The following is a 20888-nucleotide window of genomic DNA, read 5'->3' as shown; positions in this document are numbered from 1 at the left end:
AAGCCCCGCGTCAGGCTCTGGGCTGATGGCTCAGAGCCTGGAGCCTGTTTCTGATTCTGTGTCTCCCTCTCTCTCTCTGCCCCTCCCCCGTTCATGCTCTGTCTCTCTCTGTCCCAAAAATAAATAAACGTTGAAAAAAAAATTAAAAAAAAAAAAAAAGAAATAGTCAGGAAGTAATAATAACTGGTAATACTATATGTCCTGCTACTTAACACACTCAATTTCCTATACATTTGTGAAAAAGAATATTCTATTTGTAAATTACTTCAGAGTACATGTGTCTGAAAAGAAAATCTGAATTGAGGCAACATTCATAAAAGCACATAGAAAAAAATTCTCAAGAAGAACAGACTTTATTTTTAACATAAATGTTCTATTTTCTTGTGAGGCAGCAATAAGTGTTCAGATACAGGGAATACATAAGTACATAATAACAATATTTATCACCATTGGAAATGCTGTTTATTGGGAGATTTTTGTTAGAAAAACAAAATTTTAAAAAATTGCATTTTAAAAAGATTTACACAGCTTAAACAGATGAAAGATACAGACTTTAAAAAAACATAAATTATATTCAACAGGATTTTTTAAACAAAGTATTGTTCAGGGCTGCTCTACTTATTGTTAATTTAAGCAGAGTTAAACTTTAAAGTGCGAAGTATTCTTAGCTTTTTAAATGCAAATTCAGCACTTCCACTGGTCTGATTTTGAGACATCAAAATTCCAAGCATTAAGGAATGAATCTTAAGTTTAGAACAGTGAACTAAATTCAGTAATGTCAATTTTTCTTTTATTTCCTTTAACAAAAGAAAATCTTGACAACCCAGTCCTAATCTTGGACATACAGAAGGCTATAAGTTCTGCCATTTTTTTAAAATATCTCTTTTCCAGTAAAAGCCAACCATTTAAAAGAAAAAAATGGGGGGAGGGGGGAGAGCCTTTCTTGTTGCCAGTTATTCCACAGTTAGCAATAACACGTTCCAAAAGGCTGATCTGGCCTCTCATAAGTGTAAGAAGTATTTTAAACAAAATGAAGATTCTAGTTAAGAAATAATTTTGGCATCCATGCTCACCATATTAACCAGAGACAAAACAGATATTTTAAAAATATAATTGCTAACAAAAGCCACGACAAGTAGTAAGACTTAGTCATGATCAGAAACAATAAATTTTATGTTTTTATCATCACAAGGAAAAAAATCAAGAGTAAAAAATAACTTAAGACAAAATAACCAGAGAATACTTTTACGGAAATATATATGCTATTTCTTTTACTGCAATGGAAGTAAATTTATTTAAAACTTAAAAAAATTTAAATTATATTCCCACTGAAGCTATTCTAACTTATCTTCTGTATAGTTTTCTACAGAAATACAAGATAATCATGGAATGTAATTTTAGAAAATATTCTATTGGGAGTAGGTCCATTTAAAAAAAATCAGCCATCTGTGAACTAAGGGTTAAGCAAGAGCTGAATGGGACCTATGGTTAATATTTTTAAAGACTGCAATAAAGCTCATATGCTTAAAAATTAGCCCTTTGGCACTGGCAGTTGAGTTGTCTGTACCTTGTACCTTTTTTATTCTTTCAAACCTCAGGCTCTATTTCTCCCAAACCCAAGGGGTATGTTTGGTTACCATACAATGCATTTACCTGCAAATTCACATTCTCCTTACAACCAAACATTAAAAGTTCTACTTATAAGACTCTGTAAATAATAACTCTTAAACCTGTTCTCCCATTCTGGTTTTAAATTACTTTAGATAAAGGATATATGAAACGCTATAGAAAGATGTCAATTACACAAACATGCACAACAGAGTAAAGAGAAAGATTGTTTATAAAGTGGCATTTTAGTTGTAAAATGCCCTTGTGATTTATAGGAATGGACAGAAGTGTAAAGTAAGGAAAAGAACACTGATTTAATGGAATTCAAGTAATCTAAAAACTGAGGATTTTTTTAAAAACTTGTTTTTAACTTCTTCCTCTTACCATTCATACCAACTCACCTGAGGAGTTTCAGCTTTTCTTCTGTACTTTTGATAGAGCAGTTTTCAGTGGTGAAATGGTTAAGTCAAAAGACATAACATATAAGGCAAAGAATCAAGGTTCTCAAAAAAAACCAACCAACCAGAAAATACAGACCCTGAATAACTGAGTTTTACTGATTTAGAAGCCACAAAGCACTAATTCCAAGCAAATTAGTTTTGTATGGAGAAGGTACCAAAATTTATCAGTGTTACCAAGTGAAACCGGACAGACATATTCAAATGTTTGAATTTATCTAATCTGTATAAATACATCGCCATTTTAAACTTCACAGGGCATAATTTTAAATACTTGGATGTTTTAAAGGTGCATGAGTATAAGAAGTCCTTTCAGATTTATTGCTACCACTAAGTTTTCTTTGATGGTATATGTCTGAACAAATTGACGTATTAACCCTCTAAATTGTATTCCTTTTACAAGTATTAAAATTTTTTTCTCCCTATATGTATAGGAATATTAAATTATTGCATCATAGGTAGTATATGAAGGTCTTAGAAGGATGCTTTTTATCAACAGTGTTTGCTGGAACTCATTTTTCAAAAGAGCTGCTCCTTAATTTCACTACCACATACACAAACATGAAATAGTGTTGTCATGTGATATTGGCAGTGATTAAGATGAGCCTAAATCCAAAACTGTACGGATTTTTCAAAGAATCCTGTTGTTTATATGCTCCAAAGCTCTCTTTGCCTGTCTTCCGCACTGTGTGGAATGCTGGAGAGAAAACTAGCAAAACCTGTAAGCAACATATCTCAGTGCCAACCACCATAAAGAAAATGTCAGTCACAAGATTCTGTGACTACGGATTGCTATTCAATGGATTACACTCCTGGCAAACTACTAACCCTGACCAAATCCACGAGACAACAACATCACAAAAGCAAAGGAGGAAATCCATGCACAGCCATTTTAGGACCTCTTGGAACTATGATACAGTGATGATAAAGGGAGAGAATGTGATAAAATATTTTGCAGAAAACCAAAGGGGTTCCTTACTCCTAGCTAGCAATCAACACTGGGTAGTTTCCTTCTGGCTCACTGACTTTTAAACCAAGTTCCAACAATGGGTGAGAAAGTATTAAAGCACTTGTCTCCAGACTATAATTTTTCTGACCACATGGTGAAATGTGTACAGGAGTAGTGAAGAAAACAACAGTTTTACAAGTATTTCACCCAAAGCACAAACTTCTGACATCCAAAAACATAAATCACATAATGTACTATTATTTAATATTGCTTTTTATCTCTGGTTATATATTTGTTCAATGCATTTACCTATCAATTCTTGTTTGGGAGAAGAACATAGTCATGAGATTAAGATTGCTGGGAAAATGTCAACAATCCCTTTGGTCCCAAAGCTGAAAACAGCTGAGAAAAGCACACATCTAGAAAGGGAAACAAGAAACAAGAGGCCACCAAAGAATCTTTGAACATCCTGTCTGCTACGTTTCAGAAAATGTAACATTGGTATTATAAAATAGTCATTTTCATATAAAAGATGGTTCTTGCAGCATCATTCACGTCTCCCTTCAGGAATTATGTTTGCAGGGATCAATTTTTTGTTTTTGTTTTTAAAGAAGTTTAATTTGAAAACAAAAAACAATGTGATATTGGCCCTCCAAAAGTAAAGAATGAGACCTTTTTTGTTTCAATCAGTGCTTTCAGAAAAAGCAGGCTAAGCAACGAGGGCTGGCCTTCATGAGTGAGCAAAGCCATCAGAGGGCGCTGCTTTCTTCCAGAAGTCATACTGTGACGCATCACCATGGGAAGTGGGAGCACATCACAGCCGACTGGGAGTGCGCGATGCCATCACAATGAAATGATCTGAGGAGGTTCTCAGTTGCCCAGAAAAATGGCCACACAGTCTTGTGACCTATCCTTCAGCTTCTTCAATTGGCTCTGGTGGTGGAAGTAGAGAGGCCGATGGCATGACTGTACTTGTTCCTCGAGAGACCCGGTCTTGCTCTGTGTTTGTAGACAGGGAGGCCACAGCAATAGGCTGCAGCAGAGTGGTTGTCATACCAGTGGTAACTGTCAGACTGTGCCCAGAGCCCTTGAGAGTAAGATCTGGTGTGGGAAGGAGTGGCTTGAGGATGCTGACGAGGCAGAAGGCAGAACCACTTTTAGGAATGAAATTCACCTTGTTTTTGTCAGGACAGTAAAAGGCGGGGATTTCGTGAAGCTGCTTTGGCCTAGGCATAGAACAGACAACCCAGTAATTTTAAGTCACAGAACACTGGAAGTAATTCTTTTTTTTCTAAACAGATAACTTATAGATAATGAAAGGAATATAAAACTCAAGTTATGTCAAAAGCTCCAAATGTTATGGGCCAAAGTGGAATTAGACACCTAATTCAAAGTAAGTATCTTAGAATGCCAGAAGTACATCATTCATCTCTGCTGCTTTCAGTTCCCTGGAGAGCCCCCTGCAGCATTCAGGTGACTCAGGCTGACAACCAACTGTATCTCAATGAAGATTTAAGACAGCCATTATGAATAAAGAATTTCCTAAAGCAAAAGAAATTCTAGATGTTTAAAAACAAAAATATGTTCCACTACATTTTTTCCAAAACCTGTACTATTTTGAAGGGAGAAAGCAAGTAAATTAACGACATACAATGTCCATCTTTTGCTAAATTCCACCCCTGTGTGACTCAACTTCAGTGGGCATGAGTTTTCAAGTGTGCTTAAAAATCTCTTTGGAACAATTTTTTTAGTTAACCATGATGGTTTTCTGAGAAACATAATGGAAATATAAAATCCAAATTATCCATTGTCCCTTCCTGTCCCCAGGGGCTCCTGAAAACTCACCCAAATGGTTGGAAAAAGATACTAAGTATTACTGATATTTTGTGAAAATAAAGATATTAAAAAATTCAACTGTTAAAGTAACATGGAAATGCCACAAAATTAAAAAGAAATTGGGGCTCCTGGGTGGCTCAGTCGGTTAAGTGTCCGACTTCAGCTCAGGTCACAATCTCACGGTCCGTGAGTTCGAGCCCCGCGTCGGGCTCTGGGCTGATGGCTCAGAGCCTGGAGCCTGTTTCAGATTCTGTGTCTCCCTCTCTCTCTGCCCCTCCCCTGTTCATGCTCTGTCTCTCTCTGTCTCAAAAATAAATAAAACGTTAAAAAAAAATTAAAAAAAAAAAAAGAAATAAAGGTGGGAGAACCTAAATATATCAAGATTCAGATGGAACAACGTAATATGATCATATGATGAAAGTACAATTCTCATCTCTCCTAATGAAATTTAAAAAATTAAAATTTAAGTGCGCCAAGTCTGCACCAGATTCTGGGGACCCAAAAATGAAACCATCTACAAGGAGACAGACTAAATATGTAGTTCGTGGGGGGAGGGAGATGCTGGGAATAGGACTGTATCTCAACATAATTAATCTCATTTGTAATCTTACATGTTTTATGCATTTAAAAACATTATCAGGGGCACCTGGGTGGCTCAGTCAGTTGGGAGTCTGACTCTTGATTTTGGTTCAGGTCATGATCTCACGGTTTGGGAGTTCAAGCCCTACATCAGGCTCTGAGATGACAGCGTGGATTCTCTTTCTCCCTCTCTCTCTCTGCCCCTCCCCTGACTGCGCACTCTCAAAATAAATAAATAAACTTAAAACAAAAAACAAAAAACAAATGGGGCGCCTGGATGGCTGTTGACTGAGCGTCTGACTTCGGCTCGGGTCATGATCTCACACTCTGTGAGTTCGAGCCCTGCATCAGGTTCTGTGCTGACAGCTCAGAGCCTGGAGCCTGCTTCAGATTCTGTGTCTCCCCGTCTCTCTGCCTCTCCCCTGCTCATGCTCTGTCTCTGTCTCAAAAATAAAAATAAAAACATTTAAAAAAAATTTAAAAAAACAAATAATAAAAACATTATTCAGAGAAGTTACAAATTACTTCAAAGCATCCCTAATCTTTGCCAGACTGCCAAAGGTGTTCACAGTACAAAAAAGCTCAAGAAGTCCTGTAAGAGGTCTGACAAATGTGATAAAAATGACTTGTAAAGGGGTTTAAAGGTAGCACAAGGGAGTGGATAACCTGTGGCAGAGGAAGAGGGAGAATTTTGTAGGAAGAAGGCTTACAAGGGAAGTAACATCTGAGCTGGGTCTTAAAAAATTAATAAGCAACAGTCCTGGGGAATGCGTGCCAAAAAAAAAAAAAAAAAAAGGAAAAGAAAAACCTCCAAGCAGACAATGCTTTTGATAGGCAGATTTTATTAATAGTGAATACTACCCAAGGACAGCTTTGATAAATACAATAATTTAAGAACAAAGAAATAATTTAATTGATGTTTTACTTGTGCAGTCTTCTTTCTTATATACAACGGAAACATCAAGTAGTTTTAGGACCACAAGTGTATCTGGGTAGATGAGAGGTAAGAAGAGCACACACTGCCCTATTTTTACTATGTGAGAGTATGGTTTTCAATTCCTTAAAGAAGATAGGAAGCTGAGGTTAGATTTCTATTATTAAATTATGCTTGAATTTTCTTTTGAAGGTGGAAGCACCAACCTCCCCCACCAAACAAAAAAAAACACACAAAAAAACAAAACACCTTCCTTTGTCCCCTCTTCCAGCCGCCACCCCAACCTACCAAGAGGAATCACTCCTGACCTCTAACATTTTTCTAGGAGCTTAATTATTAACCAAGAAACAGAATATCCACTCCTGGCACACATGACCTATACCTATGCTAATAGAAGATGCAAGTACTAATACAACTTCAAAGCTTCAACTTAGTAACTATAAATACAAAAAAAAAAAAAAAAATCTCAGAACTAATTTAAAATTTTTATTTTTCCTTAAGGATTATTCCAAAAAAACTGTGTCTCAAAATAGATACAACTGTTTACAAGCTGACTTTCTGAAAAACTGATGGGATAGGCTGGATAATAATTATAGATATATTCTTATACTGATGCAAGGAATTCTTTCCTATCTGTTTTAAAAGCCTTATGTAATTTTTTTTTAATGCAGGAATTAATTATCAGCAAAGAAAATGCTGGGTCCGAGTTACTTATAATTGAAGAAGGGAGAGAGGGAGGATCATGTTATATTTTTTAAAATACTTCTATACCACAAAAAGGCCAAAATACTTAGGAGTCTAAGGTAACTAAGGCCAAAGAATTCATTAGTTTGGCAGAAGAAACAGCATATTAGACTTCCTTTAAAAAAGGAAAAAGTGCAGACGACATGTCTATGGTACGTGCTATAACACAAAGAATATAGAGACCGAAAGAAATACAAAATCTGGTATAAATTCTGGTCTAAATACAACCACCTATTTGCATTCAGGTAAATAAACATACATTTCTAGAAACCAGAGATCAAGCCTCACCCCACTCCAATCTCCAGTTCCTATCAGAGTTACTTCTTCAAACCAAGAGTTAAAGAGGAGTATTCCTCAAACAATGATTAAATAAACTCAAAACTTTTAATTTGGACCAATAATCTATATTTGTTTGTTGCTAGTGTGCCCAGTGGATTTTGCTCTCACTTTGACAGAGGTAGTGCAAAAGAGACAAATTTTTTTAGACTTTGAGTAATTTGTTTTATTGATAAAAAAGTTAAAATTACCTCTAAGAAATCCACTCTTGGGTTACTGCTATTAATTTTTGTTTTGGTACATAATGAAAATGCTTAAAAATGCTAGACATCCTTTGTATCAGTATAATTTGTAACAAACTATGTACACTATAAAAAGAGCAAGTTTATCCTTTTTTTTTAATTTTTTTTTTTTTTTACATTTATTTATTTTTGAGAGACAAAGAGAGACAGCGTGAGCAGGGGAGGGGCAGAGAAAGAGGGAGACACAGAATCCGAAGCAGGCTCCAGGTTCCAAGCTGTCAGCATAGAGCCCAACGCAGGGCCTGAACCCACAAACCATGAGATCATGACTTGAGCTGAAGTCGGACGCTTAACCGACTGAGCCACCCAGGTGTCCTGCAAGTTTACCTTCTAATAACAGATGCATGTGACATAACACATGTAACATGTCAGGGTTTATCTTCTATTTCTTTGATCCATCTATCTATCCATATACACACATATACTCTTCCATCCCTTTAGACACAAATAATGTAGCAGTATATACATAACTCAGACATTAAGTCCTGAGAAAACTTCCAAATCCAAGAGATTAAGGCAGATACCACAGGACACCAACCTACATAACAAATATTCACACAAAGTCATTTATTACAGAAATTCAAACTACTTTTGAGCTAACCAACAATTTCTCTGCATTTGGGCAAAGAGCTCAACTCCAAAAACGTCCACTTGGACCATTTGATTTTTACTTAAAAAATTAAAAAAAAAAAAATGGGATCATTGTATTAAGTTTATCTTGAGAGAGAGAAAGTGCACGTGCAAGTAGAGGAAGGGCAGAGAGAATCCCAAACAGGTTCTACCCTATTAGCTCAGAGCCTGATGCAGAGCTTGAATTCATGAATTATGAGATCATGACCTGAGCCAAAACCAAGATTCAGAGGCTTCACTAATTGAGCCACCCAGGCGGCCCTAGAATGATTCCCTCCCTCCCTCCTTCCTTTCCTTTCTTTCTCTTTCTTCCTTCATTTTTTTTTTCTTTCTTCCTTCATTTCTCTCTCTCTTTCTTTCTTTCATGTTTATTTTTGAGACAGAGAGACAGAGAGAGTGTGAGTGGGGAAGGGGCATCAAAAGAGTGTCAGTGCAGAGTCCAACGTGGGGCTCAAACTGATGCACCATGAGATTGTGACCTGAGCCGAAATCAAAAGTCAGACATTTAACCAACTGAGTCACCCAGGCATCCCTTAAGAACTCTCACGGGAAAGTCTAAGCCAGCATCTGCAAATTGGGCATAAAAAATATGAGGTATTTGTCAGAGATGTATAGTCCAGGTCCTATCTCCACATTTATGCATTAGGCCTAGGATGGGGCCTGGGAATCTGCAGTTTCAACTACTACTCCAGACGATTATGATTCAGGGAGTCCATGAAACAGATCTGGAGAATTCTACTTAAATTTTCAATTTGCTACAGTCAAGCTTTTAGAATGACAGTGACATAGCAGTTGCTAAAACAGAGTTTTCAATTACTGTCACAAAAGCAGATAGGAGACTGAGAGCTGGGATTTCCTAGCATAGAAATTAAGGGGATTCAAAAACAATGCTCTTTGTGTGGCAAAATTATTCAGAATTTAGATTAAAGGAAGCAGTGACAGGAGAAGCATACAGAGGAACAAAAGGATGCCATATTCCAAAATAATTCCAAGATGTTCATAATGGGGGAAAAAGATAAATTACATTGAGTCAGACAAGGTTGGACAATCTTCGCACCGTGTTCCAGGTTTCATAAGTGAGAAAAAACCAGAAGGCTGACTCTTATACATGCAGCAATAGTGAGACTGGAAGGTGAGAGCTAAGAACTACCAGCACATCCCCAAATCATGTTCATCACCTAATTTGCTATCTCACACACACCAACCATCCTATAGCCATCACTCACAAAGCAAGAAGCCATGAAAATATGAAGGCTACAATACCTTTTGAGACTCTGAGTCTAAAAGTGCAGTGCTTGACTAAAGTACCAGCCACCCGAAATATAAGAGATCACATACCAATAGTACTAGATACTGCTTAAAATCCTGCCTGCTTCTTATGTTAGCTTTATCACAGGAACAGGAGTCTGTTACTATAATAGTAACAGAATTCTGTTTCCTATACTGGCAGACAAAATATTTCCAATAATTTTTAAAGAATTAGAGACCAAAAGTACATAAAAACTGAAGGGAATTCAACCCTTAAAAGAAGGAAGACATACTAGGTGAGAGCCATGCTCCACCTTGAATAAATATACCGCTAAATTCAATGTGTGATGTTGACTGTATACAGGTTCAAAAGTAACAGCCACATGGGCTTGAAAACAGTATAGAGGACAGCACAGAATCTCTTGCTACAGAGATCAAGGGACTAAGAAACAGTCACGAGGAGCTGAAAAACGCTTTAAATGAAATGCAAAACAAAATGGAAACCACCACGGCTCGGATTGAAGAGGCAGAGGAGAGAATAGGTGAACTAGAAGATAAAGTTATGGAAAAAGAGGAAGCTGAGAAAAAGAGAGATAAAAAAATCCAGGAGTATGAGGGGAAAATTAGAGAACTAAGTGATACACTAAAAAGAAATAATATACGCATAATTGGTATCCCAGAGGAGGAAGAGAGAGGGAAAGGTGCTGAAGGGGTACTTGAAGAAATCATAGCTGAGAACTTCCCTGAACTGGGGAAGGAAAAAGGCATTGAAATCCAAGAGGCACAGAGAACTCCCTTCAGACGTAACTTGAATCGATCTTCTGCACGACATATCATAGTGAAACTGGCAAAACACAAGGATAAAGAGAAAATTCTGAAAGCAGCAAGGGGTAAACGTGCCCTCACATATAAAGGGAGACCTATAAGACTCGTGACTGATCTCTCTTTTGAAACTTGGCAGGCCAGAAAGAATTGGCACGAGATTTTCAGTGTGCTAGACAGAAAAAATATGCAGCCGAGAATCCTTTATCCAGCAAGTCTGTCATTTAGAATAGAAGGAGAGATAAAGGTCTTCCCAAACAAACAAAAACTGAAGGAATTCATCACCACTAAACTAGCCCTACAAGAGATCCTAAGGGGGACTCTGTGAGACAAAGTACCAGAGACAACACTACAAGCATAAAACATACAGACATCACAATGACTCTAAACCCGTATCTTTCTATAATAACACTGAATGTAAATGGATTAAATGAGCCAACCAAAAGACATAGGGTATCAGAATGGATAAAAAAAAACCAAGACCCATCTATTTGCTGTCTACAAGAGACTCATTTTAGACCTGAGGACACCTTTAGATTGAGAGTGAGGGGATGGAGAACTATTTATCATGCTATTGGAAGCCAAAAGAAAGCTGGAGTAGCCATACTTATATCAGACAAACTAGACTTTAAATTAAAGGCTGTAACAAGAGATGAAGAAGGACATTATATAATAGTTACAGGGTCTATTCATCAGGAAGAGCTAACAATTATAAATGTCTATGCGCCGAATACCGGAGCCCCCAAATATATAAAACAACTACTCATAAACATAAGCAACCTTATTGATAAAAATGTGGTAATTGCAGGGGACTTTAACACCCCACTTACAGAAATGGATAGATCGTCTAGACACACGGTCAGTAAAGAAACAAGGGCCCTGAATGATACATTGGATCAGATGGACTTGACAGATATATTTAGAACTCTGCATCCCAAAGCAACAGAATATACTTTCTTCTCGAGTGCACATGGAACATTCTCCAAGACAGATCATATACTGGGTCACAAAACAGCCCTTCATAAGTTTACCAGAATTGAAATTATACCATGCATACTTTCAGACCACAATGCTATGAAGCTTGAAATCAACCACAGAAAAAAGTCTGGAAAACCTCCAAAAGCATGGAGGTTAAAGAACACCCTACTAACGAATGAGTGGGTCAACCAGGCAATTAGAGAAGAAATTAAAAAATATATGGAAACAAACGAAAATGAAAATACAACAATCCAAACGCTTTGGGACGCAGCGAAGGCAGTCCAGAGAGGAAAATACATTGCAATCCAGGCCTATCTCAAGAAACAAGAAAAATCCCAAATACAAAATCTAACAGCACACCTAAAGGAAATAGAAGCAGAACAGCAAAGACACCCAAACCCAGCAGAAGAAGAGAAATAATAAAGATCAGAGCAGAAATAAACAATATAGAGTCCTAAAGAAACTGTAGAGCAGATCAACGAAACCAAGAGTTGGTTTTTTGAAAAAATAAACAAAATTGACAAACCTCTAGCCAGGCTTCTCAAAAAGAAAAGGGAGATGACCCAAATAGATAAAATCATGAATGAAAAGGGAATTATTACAACCAATCCCTCAGAGATACAAACAATTATCAGGGAATACTATGAAAAATTATATGCCAACAAATTGGACAACCTGGAAGAAATGGACAAATTCCTGAACACCCACACTCTTCCAAAACTCAATCAGGAGGAAATAGAAAGCTTGAACAGACCCATAACCAGCGAAGAAATTGAATCGGTTATCAAAAATCTCCCAACAAATAAGACTCCAGGACCAGATGGCTTCCCAGGGGAGTTCTACCAGACGTTTAAAGCAGAGATAATACCTATCCTTCTCAAGCTATTCCAAGAAATAGAAAGGGAAGGAAAACTTCCAGACTCATTCTATGAAGCCAGTATTACTTTGATTCCTAAACCAGACAGAGACCCAGTAAAAAAAGAGAACTACCGGCCAATATCCCTGAAGAATATGGATGCAAAAATTCTCAATAAGATACTAGCAAATCGAATTCAACGGCATATAAAAAGAATTATTCACCATGATCAAGTGGGATTCATTCCTGGGATGCAGGGCTGGTTCAACATTCGCAAATCAATCAACGTGATACATCACATTAACAAAAAAAAAGAGAAGAACCATATGATCCTATCAATCGATGCAGAAAAGGCCTTTGACAAAATCCAGCACCCTTTCTTAATAAAAACCGTCGAGAAAGTCGGGATAGAAGGAACATACTTAAAGATCATAAAAGCCATTTATGAAAAGCCCACAGCTAACATCATCCTCAACGGGGAAAAACAGAGCTTTTGCCCTGAGATCAGGAACATGACAGGGATGCCCACTCTCACCGCTGTTGTTTAACATAGTGCTGGAAGTTCTAGCATCAGCCATCAGACAACAAAAGGAAATCAAAGGCATCAAAATTGGCAAAGATGAAATCAAGCTTTCGCTTTTTGCAGATGACATATTATACATGGAAAATCCGATAGACTCCACCAAAAGTCTGCTAGAATTGATACATGAATTCAGCAAAGTTGCAGGATACAAAATCAATGTACAGAAATCAGTTGCATTCTTATACACTAACAATGAAGCAACAGAAAGACAAATAAAGACACTGATCCCATTCACAATTGCACCAAGAAGCATAAAATACCTAGGAATAAATCTAACCAAAGATGTAAAGGATCTGTATGCTGAAAACTATAGAAAGCTTACGAAGGAAATTGAAGAAGATTTAAAGAAATGGAAAGACATTCCCTGCTCATGGATTGGAAAAATAAATATTGTCAAAATGTCAATACTACCCAAAGCTATCTACACATTCAATGCAATCCCAATCAAAATTGCACCTAAATTCTTCTCGAAACTAGAACAAGCAATCCTAAAATTCATATGGAACCACAAAAGGCCCCGAATAGCCAAAGGAATTTTGAAGAAGAAGACCAAAGCAGGAGGCATCACAATCCCGGACTTTAGCCTCTACTACAAAGCTGTCATCATCAAGACAGCATGGTATTGGCACAAAAACAGACACATAGACCAATGGAATAGAATAGAAACCCCAGAACTAGACCCACAAACGTATGGCCAACTAATCTTTGACAAAGCAGGAAAGAACATCCAATGGAAAAAAGACAGCCTCTTTAACAAATGGTGCTGGGAGAACTGGACAGCAACATGCAGAAGGTTGAAACTAGACCACTTTCTCACACCATTCACAAAAATAAACTCAAAATGGATAAAGGACCTGAATGTGAGACAGGAAACCATCAAAACCTTAGAGGAGAAAGCAGGAAAAAACCTCTCTGACCTCAGCTGTAGCAATCTCTTACTCGACACATCCCCAAAGGCAAGGGAATTAAAAGCAAGAGTGAATTACTGGGACGTTATGAAGATAAAAAGCTTCTGCACAGCAAAGGAAACAACCAACAAAACTAAAAGGCAACCAACGGAATGGGAAAAGATATTTGCAAATGACATATCGGACAAAGGGCTAGTATCCAAAATCTATAAAGAGCTCACCAAACTCCACACCCGAAAAACAAATAACCCAGTGAAGAAATGGGCAGAAAACATGAATAGACACTTCTCTAAAGAAGATATCCGGATGGCCAACAGGCACATGAAAAGATGTTCAGCGTCGCTCCTTATCAGGGAAATACAAATCAAAACCACACTCAGGTATCACCTCACGCCAGTCAGAGTGGCCAAAATGAACAAATTAGGAGACTATAGATGCTGGAGAGGATGTGGAGAAATGGGAACCCTCTTGCACTGTTGGTGGGAATGCAAACTGGTGCAGCCGCTCTGGAAAGCAGTGTGGAGGTTGCTCAGAAAATTAAAAATAGACCTACCCTATGACCCAGCAATAGCACTGCTAGGAATTTATCCAAGGGATACAGGAGTACTGATGCATAGGGGCACTTGTATCCCAATGGTCATAGCAGCACTCTCAACAATAGCCAAATTATGGAAAGAGCCTAAATGTCCATCAATTGATGAATGGATAAAGAAATTGTGGTTTATATACACAATGGAATACTACGTGGCAATGAGAAAAAATGAAATATGGCCTTTTGTAGCAACGTGGATGGAACTGGAGAGTGTGATGCTAAGTGAAATAAGCCATACAGAGAAAGACAGATACCATATGGTTTCACTCTTATGTGGATCCTGAGAAACTTAACAGGAACCCATGGGGGAGGGGGAGGAAAAAAGAAAAAAAGAGGTTAGAGTGGGAGAGAGCCAAAGCATAAGAGACTGTTAAAAACTGAGAACAAACTGAGGGTTGATGGGGGGTGGGAGGGAGGAGAGGGTGGGTGATGGGTATTGAGGAGGGCACCTTTTGGGATGAGCACTGGGTGTTGTATGGAAACCAATTTGACAATAAATTTCATATAATAAAAAAAAAAAAAAAAAAAAGTAACAGCCACAGATGACACACTGGAGACAACAGAGGAAATGTGAAAAAAAACTGGGTATCAGTTGATATTAAAGCATTACTATTAATTTCGTTTGATGTGATAATGGTACTGTAGTTATATAGGAGTACTATGGTTACTTTTAGGAAACAATATTAAATTTTACTTAAGTGTAATGATGTCTGCAACTTACTTCCAACCACTTTAGCAAAAACTACCACCACCACACACAAAGCACATATAACATAATGTTAACTACAGTCTACGCTGTGGATACATGGGTGATCGATCACTGTACTATTCTTCAACTTATTTGAAAATTCTCATATGGACTCTTAAAAACTGAGAACAAACTGAGGGTTGATGGGGGGTGGGAGGGGAGGGTAGGTGATGGGTATTGAGGAGGGCACCTTTTGGGATGAGCACTGGGTGTTGTATGGAAACCAATTTGACAATAAATTTCATATATTGAAAGAAAAAAAAAAGAAAATTCTCATATGAAAAGTTATTTGAGGGGTACTTACGAGCATTCCTCAAAGACTTTGACCCTTTCACAGCCCTCAGGAGGTTCCCTTTTGAACATATAACTGTTGTTAGGTTTTGGTGAAGTTGCATATTTGGGCAAAGGAGAGTTGTTTCCATTCTCTGCAAAAAATGGCACGCTGGATTACTAACAAACACTACCACATAAATGCAGTCATACTAAATTGAATTGTTCATGACATTCCCCCACACCATGAACTACTTGAGGGTAGGAACAGTGTTTTATCATCAACATCATTCCCCAAGATCTAATACAATACCAGGTAAAGAGGAGATAATTAATGTTTGTTAAATCCATAAAACAAAAAATTTTTCTTTTCCACTTATAAGTACTACAGCTTAAGCCTGTATCACTTAATCCATGGCACTGAATACTGATCTATCCTGCCCCCTTATTTCTTATACACCCAGCAGAGACTCATATGCCACTTCCTTGCTTCCCAGTACATGTAACTGAGGTGGCTCTTCACTGGTTGCCTATCACTCACTCTTAGCTTGCCCTTCAGAATTTCTCGATTTCTCTGCTCCTCTGGTTACAATCTCTGCTCCACTTAGTTAGGAGCCATCTGTGCACTATACACCAAAGACTTCCTCGGGCCTATGAACTTCTCCATACCTAAGAGGTCCATCTCTGTTCATGTGCCAAAACTTCTTTCAAAGTCTAGCTCAAAGTTTTGAAATCCTTTCAAATTAACCTTATCAAAGTGAATGCTTCTTTACTCTGGTATTCCTGTTCAATTTGATGTCCTCAGTTTATACTTTAAAAATTCTTGATATGTTACCTAAGTGTTCTAAAACTTTCAGTTTGTGTCAACTAAGCTATAAATTTTTTGCTGGCAGTAGCACTGTGGTTCTATTTTCTTATAAAGGAAATTTCTTTAAAAAAAAATTTGTCTTAAAGTCAAATATAGCATTACACAAAATTCATGAGGTTCCTACTTATTACTGAAGTAAAAGTAGAAAGTATGAGCCCTGAGTACCAGGAGCCATGCTAAATGGTTTACACTCACCACTCCTTTTAATTCTAAAAGTACAGATAGTAGTTAAAATGCAGATTCCTGATAAGAAACACACGGCCCAACCAAAAGATTTAATTCAGTTTCAGATTTAGATGCACACTGGAGTCACCTGGGAGCATCAAACACTCCCAGTACCTGTATTCTACACCCCCAGGGGTTGTAATTTAATTGCTCCAGGGTGTTTGCCTAGAATAACTATATATTACTTAACCTAGAAGCTGGCAAAATGGGTCCAAATAGTAACATTTACAATTGCTTATGGCTTTAATTGACTTCTTTGGGAAATCTTATGTTCTTTGCACTTGTTACAGTCTCAATAATTTAGGAAATTGATAGTAATAGCCAACTGTAACATTTTAGGAACATTCAACACACTGTGATTAATAGCTTCTAAATAAATGACTGCTGAACTGAGCTGCAGAATTTACAAATATATTATTGCTCTCAAGTACACACAGTAACTTGGGTTAGGCTAACAAAATATTGCCCTGATAGAGACAGAAGAAAGGTCATAGTTGTTTTAAAAGGTAAGAACATTAGAAATTAATATTCAAATAGCTTATGTCTCCAAGTTATTTTTAAGTTGCACAAGTAGTTCAATACTATAAGCAAGCCCTCCAACCTTTTACTGTAGGCTTGCCTTCAATACTCATTTTGCATTGACATGAATCAGCCTAATTCTTGTTAGAAATTTCACAAAATGAGATTCTTAAAAAAACCAAACAAACACTAATTTGAAGGTTTCAAGTTCAATTAAAAATAGTAAGGTAGTAAAAACAAGACAACTAAGGCGAGAGAAAACAAAGTGCTTTTTCAGGACCAATGTTCATTTATACCAAAAAGAATGTTTCTCAGTAGTAAGAGACTTGAATTAACAAGTAGAGAAAAGGAAAAAAAAAAAAAAAGGTACAAAAATAAAAGCCCATACACCCACCCAACCAGACCATCTCTTGAGCACCACGGTAAAACCTACTGTTGTATACTTTAATTTTTAAAAATCTATGTTATGAACGTATGTCAAAGTAATTACCTTAGTAGCCTTAAGTGTGTGTGTTCTACTAGAAAATGAATAGAATGAATGATAAAATAGCTGGTGTTCACTTATCATCTGGCAACAAATTCCTCCTTCATTGTACCTTTATCCCTGGGATCAACAAGCAGGTCATCAGCTGAACAAGGGCTCTCTTCGCTACCTTCATTTGAGATGGTGAGGAAGGATGTGGGGGACACAGACTGAGAGCGGCTGCTGTTGTTGCTTCCCCTGTCTGCCCCACCAGGGGTCTGCGTGTCGATGCTGCGTGTGCTGCTGCTTCTCTGTACGAGGGGGGGAGGTGCACGATGGCCGTCTGGAATATCTTGTGGCTGTTACAAAAATTTTTAAACATACATGTATTTATCACTGATTTTGAAACTCACCAGAAATGTACCCAATATCAACCTTCCCCTATTGTTCCAGATCACTCACAGATCAGAAATGCCCTACTAGGTCTAGCAGGAAAAAAACCTTTGTGCTGCTCCATTAGTGACATCCCTATCTAATATGACTGCCCTACTAAACACTGAGCAGCATATGCAAAGACTCTGTATTCGCAGGGTTTGGTATATGACAGATGGCCAGTGCTTGATGAATGATAAACTGCAATGAATTAGTTATCTTGTAGTAAATATTTTTTAAATCGTGAAGAATTGCCATGGTAAATGAGGAGAAATCTAGGTGTAACACCAGGTTCTATATTAGAAGAAAAGTTTATCCATTGTGTGAACCAGTGATACTTGATGACAGGTCCTGTTACCTTCTCCCTTTGCCCACTTCCCCCTGAAAGAGTTTTTCCAAAGAAACCTTCCTAAATGAGGGAAAGATTAATGGTAGCAATGCTAATTATAGGGGAACATCAAGGAGAACATTAAAAGGAAAGCTTGCGTGGCTCACTTACCAGGAAAACCAGCTCCCTGGTACACCTTTAGTTCATTTATCTTTATTATATCAGGGAGTTACTCCCATCATGCAGTATGGACAAGAGGGTGTGGGGGGGTTGTGTTTTCTCTAAGCTTAACCAACCTTTAATATCAGGGAGAAGATCTTAAGCATCAATAAAAATAATACTGCAAACCCCCCAATTCCTCTTTCACTGAAGAATGAAAGCTTAAATATACTCTGTAACATGCTTTTCAATATAAACAGGAAACTTTCTGTGTCTTATAGATGAATCATTCTTATGTCTTATGCGGATAATAGGTAAACAGAAGTGTACTTCATGATGATAAAGTCAACCAAACAATAACTCACAAACAGTAAGGAACAGGTAGATTCATGCTTATAAAGTTTCCAAAGTCCTATCCCTCCCTCCCCAACAAGTTTTAATCTAAACTTATGCTACATGGAGTTGTAACAAATGAGAAGTGTATACCTATCTAGTGATCTTTAAAGATAAGCAAAAAGCAGTTTCTGTTCAAGGATCCAAATTTAAGTCATTATCAGTTGTCTCTATGAGATGCAAGGAAATTAAAACTTTTCATTAACTTGCCAAGGTCAAAATTTCTCAAAAGAGATAAATTTTCATTCTCTTTCAATGAGAGGAAAGAAACCTAAGTACATATGGAAAATGAAATTGTAATTTTTAAAATAAATGGAACAGTTAATGTGGAAGGACAATTTTAAGATACAAGATTACTTACTATAAGTTGTTCTTCCTTTTCCCCAGTCTCTTTAATTATTATTTCAATCTCCTGATTCAATCCTTCCACACTATTTCGGAACCGGGAACCTGTTGATTTGGTGATGGGAATTACTGGAATAAGTGCACTCTTTGGAACAGGAGCCTGAAGAAAAAGTGGTGGAGAAGGGAGAAAAGGGCTTTAATACACCACCTTTCAATTCTTTAGTTTGAAGCATACTTTTAGTTGACATGAATAACTCTAAAATATATCAAAATTAAGTTTAGAGGCCTCACAAAAAGTTATGAGTAACCAAACATGCTCCTTGATAAACACAAAATATAACTTAAAGCCAAAATCCCAATCAAGGTAGAATTTCAGAAGTTAATTCACACCCATGAGGGACTGTAAAGAGAGGAGGTATAAAGGAAAATACTAAAAGAATGTCTACCTCAGAAATTTTTTTATGACTATAACTGAATTCAGATTTTGATGTTGTTTTCTATTTTTTGAGAGAGAGAAACACAGAGACACAGAGTGTGAGTGGGGGAGGGGCAGAGAGAGGGAGTCACAGAATCTGAAGCAGGCTCCAGGCTCTGAGCTGTCAGGGCAGAGCCTAACATGGGGCTCAAACTCACAAACCGTGAGATCATGACCTGAGCCGAAGTCAGATGCTTAACTGACTGAGCCACCCAGGTGCCCTCAGAGTTCATATTTTAGACAACGTAAAAGTCCTCTAGTGCCACAATTACCTATACTCGAGGAAAGGAATTTTTAAAAGGCAATTTATCAAAAAATATGTACACATTTTGGTTAGAAAAACAAAATCAGTGTCAAAGTCCACATATAATAGCAAGATTGTAGAAATAAGAATAATTTCCCTATGAAATTTATTTATACTTTCACTGTAATTATTTTATTACATTTTGTTAAGAAAATTATATAATTCATATTCTTCTTTTTCCACTGGCACATTATTGCTTTTGAAAAGAAATAACTGATTATATATAATTAAAGGATATTACACGGTTTCCTGACGAGATACTCAAAGTAAAATATGAATAAGAATTGTAAAGGTATCTGCTAAAGTTAACAGCAACAGTGTGCCAGAAGATCATCTTGTATATCGTCTTGCAGTCTAGTAAAGAAATGTGATTAACCCACCCTTCATTTAGAGGGGTTTCTTTGAAAAACCTCTCTTTCAGGGGAAGGTGGGCAAGGAGACAAAGGTAACAGGGCCTCCAATCATCACTAGTTTCCATTCAATGGATATATCCCTGTTCTGTGATATAGAACTTAGTGTTAAAGCTATATTTCTCCTCTTTTATTCCTGCTCACCTTTATAAGTAAGATTTTTTTAGAAATAAGCATAATACAGGGGCGCCTGGGTGGCTCAGTCGGTTAAGCGTCCGACTTCAGCCAGGTCACGATCTCACGGTCCGTGAGTTCAAGCCCCATGTCGGACTCTAGGCTGATGGCTCAGAGCCTGGAGCCTGCTTCCAATTCTGTGTCTCCCTCTCTCTCTGCCCCTCCCCCGTTCATGCTCTGTCTCTCTCTGTCTCAAAAATAAATAAACGTTAAAAAAAAAAAATTAAAAAAAAAAAAGAAATAAGCATAATACATCAACAATCCTTGGAAAAGGCAAATTTCCATCCTTGGAAAATTTGTGAGAAAAAAGCTAAAGGGAAGCTTCAATCTGGAGTGGAAAGAAAGAAAAGATGGAAGTGAAAAGGGAATAGGTAATATGAGAAGCTTGAGGGTATGAGGAGAAGATTGGGGAACAGAGGAATTAAAGGGGGGGAAAATCAGAAGTCATTATTAGAAGAAAATGATATTTGAA

At 37.3% G+C, this 20888-nt stretch overlaps 1 protein-coding gene across 1 annotated transcript in view; it reads right to left on the bottom strand.

Moving 5' to 3' along the window:
• Window positions 1–342: 342 nt before the first annotated feature.
• The window catches only part of FAM117B (family with sequence similarity 117 member B), a 103127-nt gene continuing 82581 nt past the window's right edge, over window positions 343–20888 (bottom strand). The window contains exons 5-8 of the mRNA XM_045480785.1: window positions 19070–19213; window positions 17530–17755; window positions 15356–15476; window positions 343–4241 (exon numbers count right to left, since the gene is read on the bottom strand). Of these exons, the coding sequence (XP_045336741.1) occupies window positions 3923–4241; window positions 15356–15476; window positions 17530–17755; window positions 19070–19213 (810 nt within the window). The 3' untranslated portion in view covers window positions 343–3922. The remainder of the gene's footprint in view (window positions 4242–15355; window positions 15477–17529; window positions 17756–19069; window positions 19214–20888) is intronic.

This window comes from Leopardus geoffroyi, chromosome C1, assembly GCF_018350155.1.
Source record: "Leopardus geoffroyi isolate Oge1 chromosome C1, O.geoffroyi_Oge1_pat1.0, whole genome shotgun sequence".
In the NCBI taxonomy this organism is placed as follows: domain Eukaryota; kingdom Metazoa; phylum Chordata; class Mammalia; order Carnivora; family Felidae; genus Leopardus; species Leopardus geoffroyi.
Note: the sequence above shows the minus strand (reverse complement) of the source record. Positions and strands in the feature narration are given on the sequence as shown.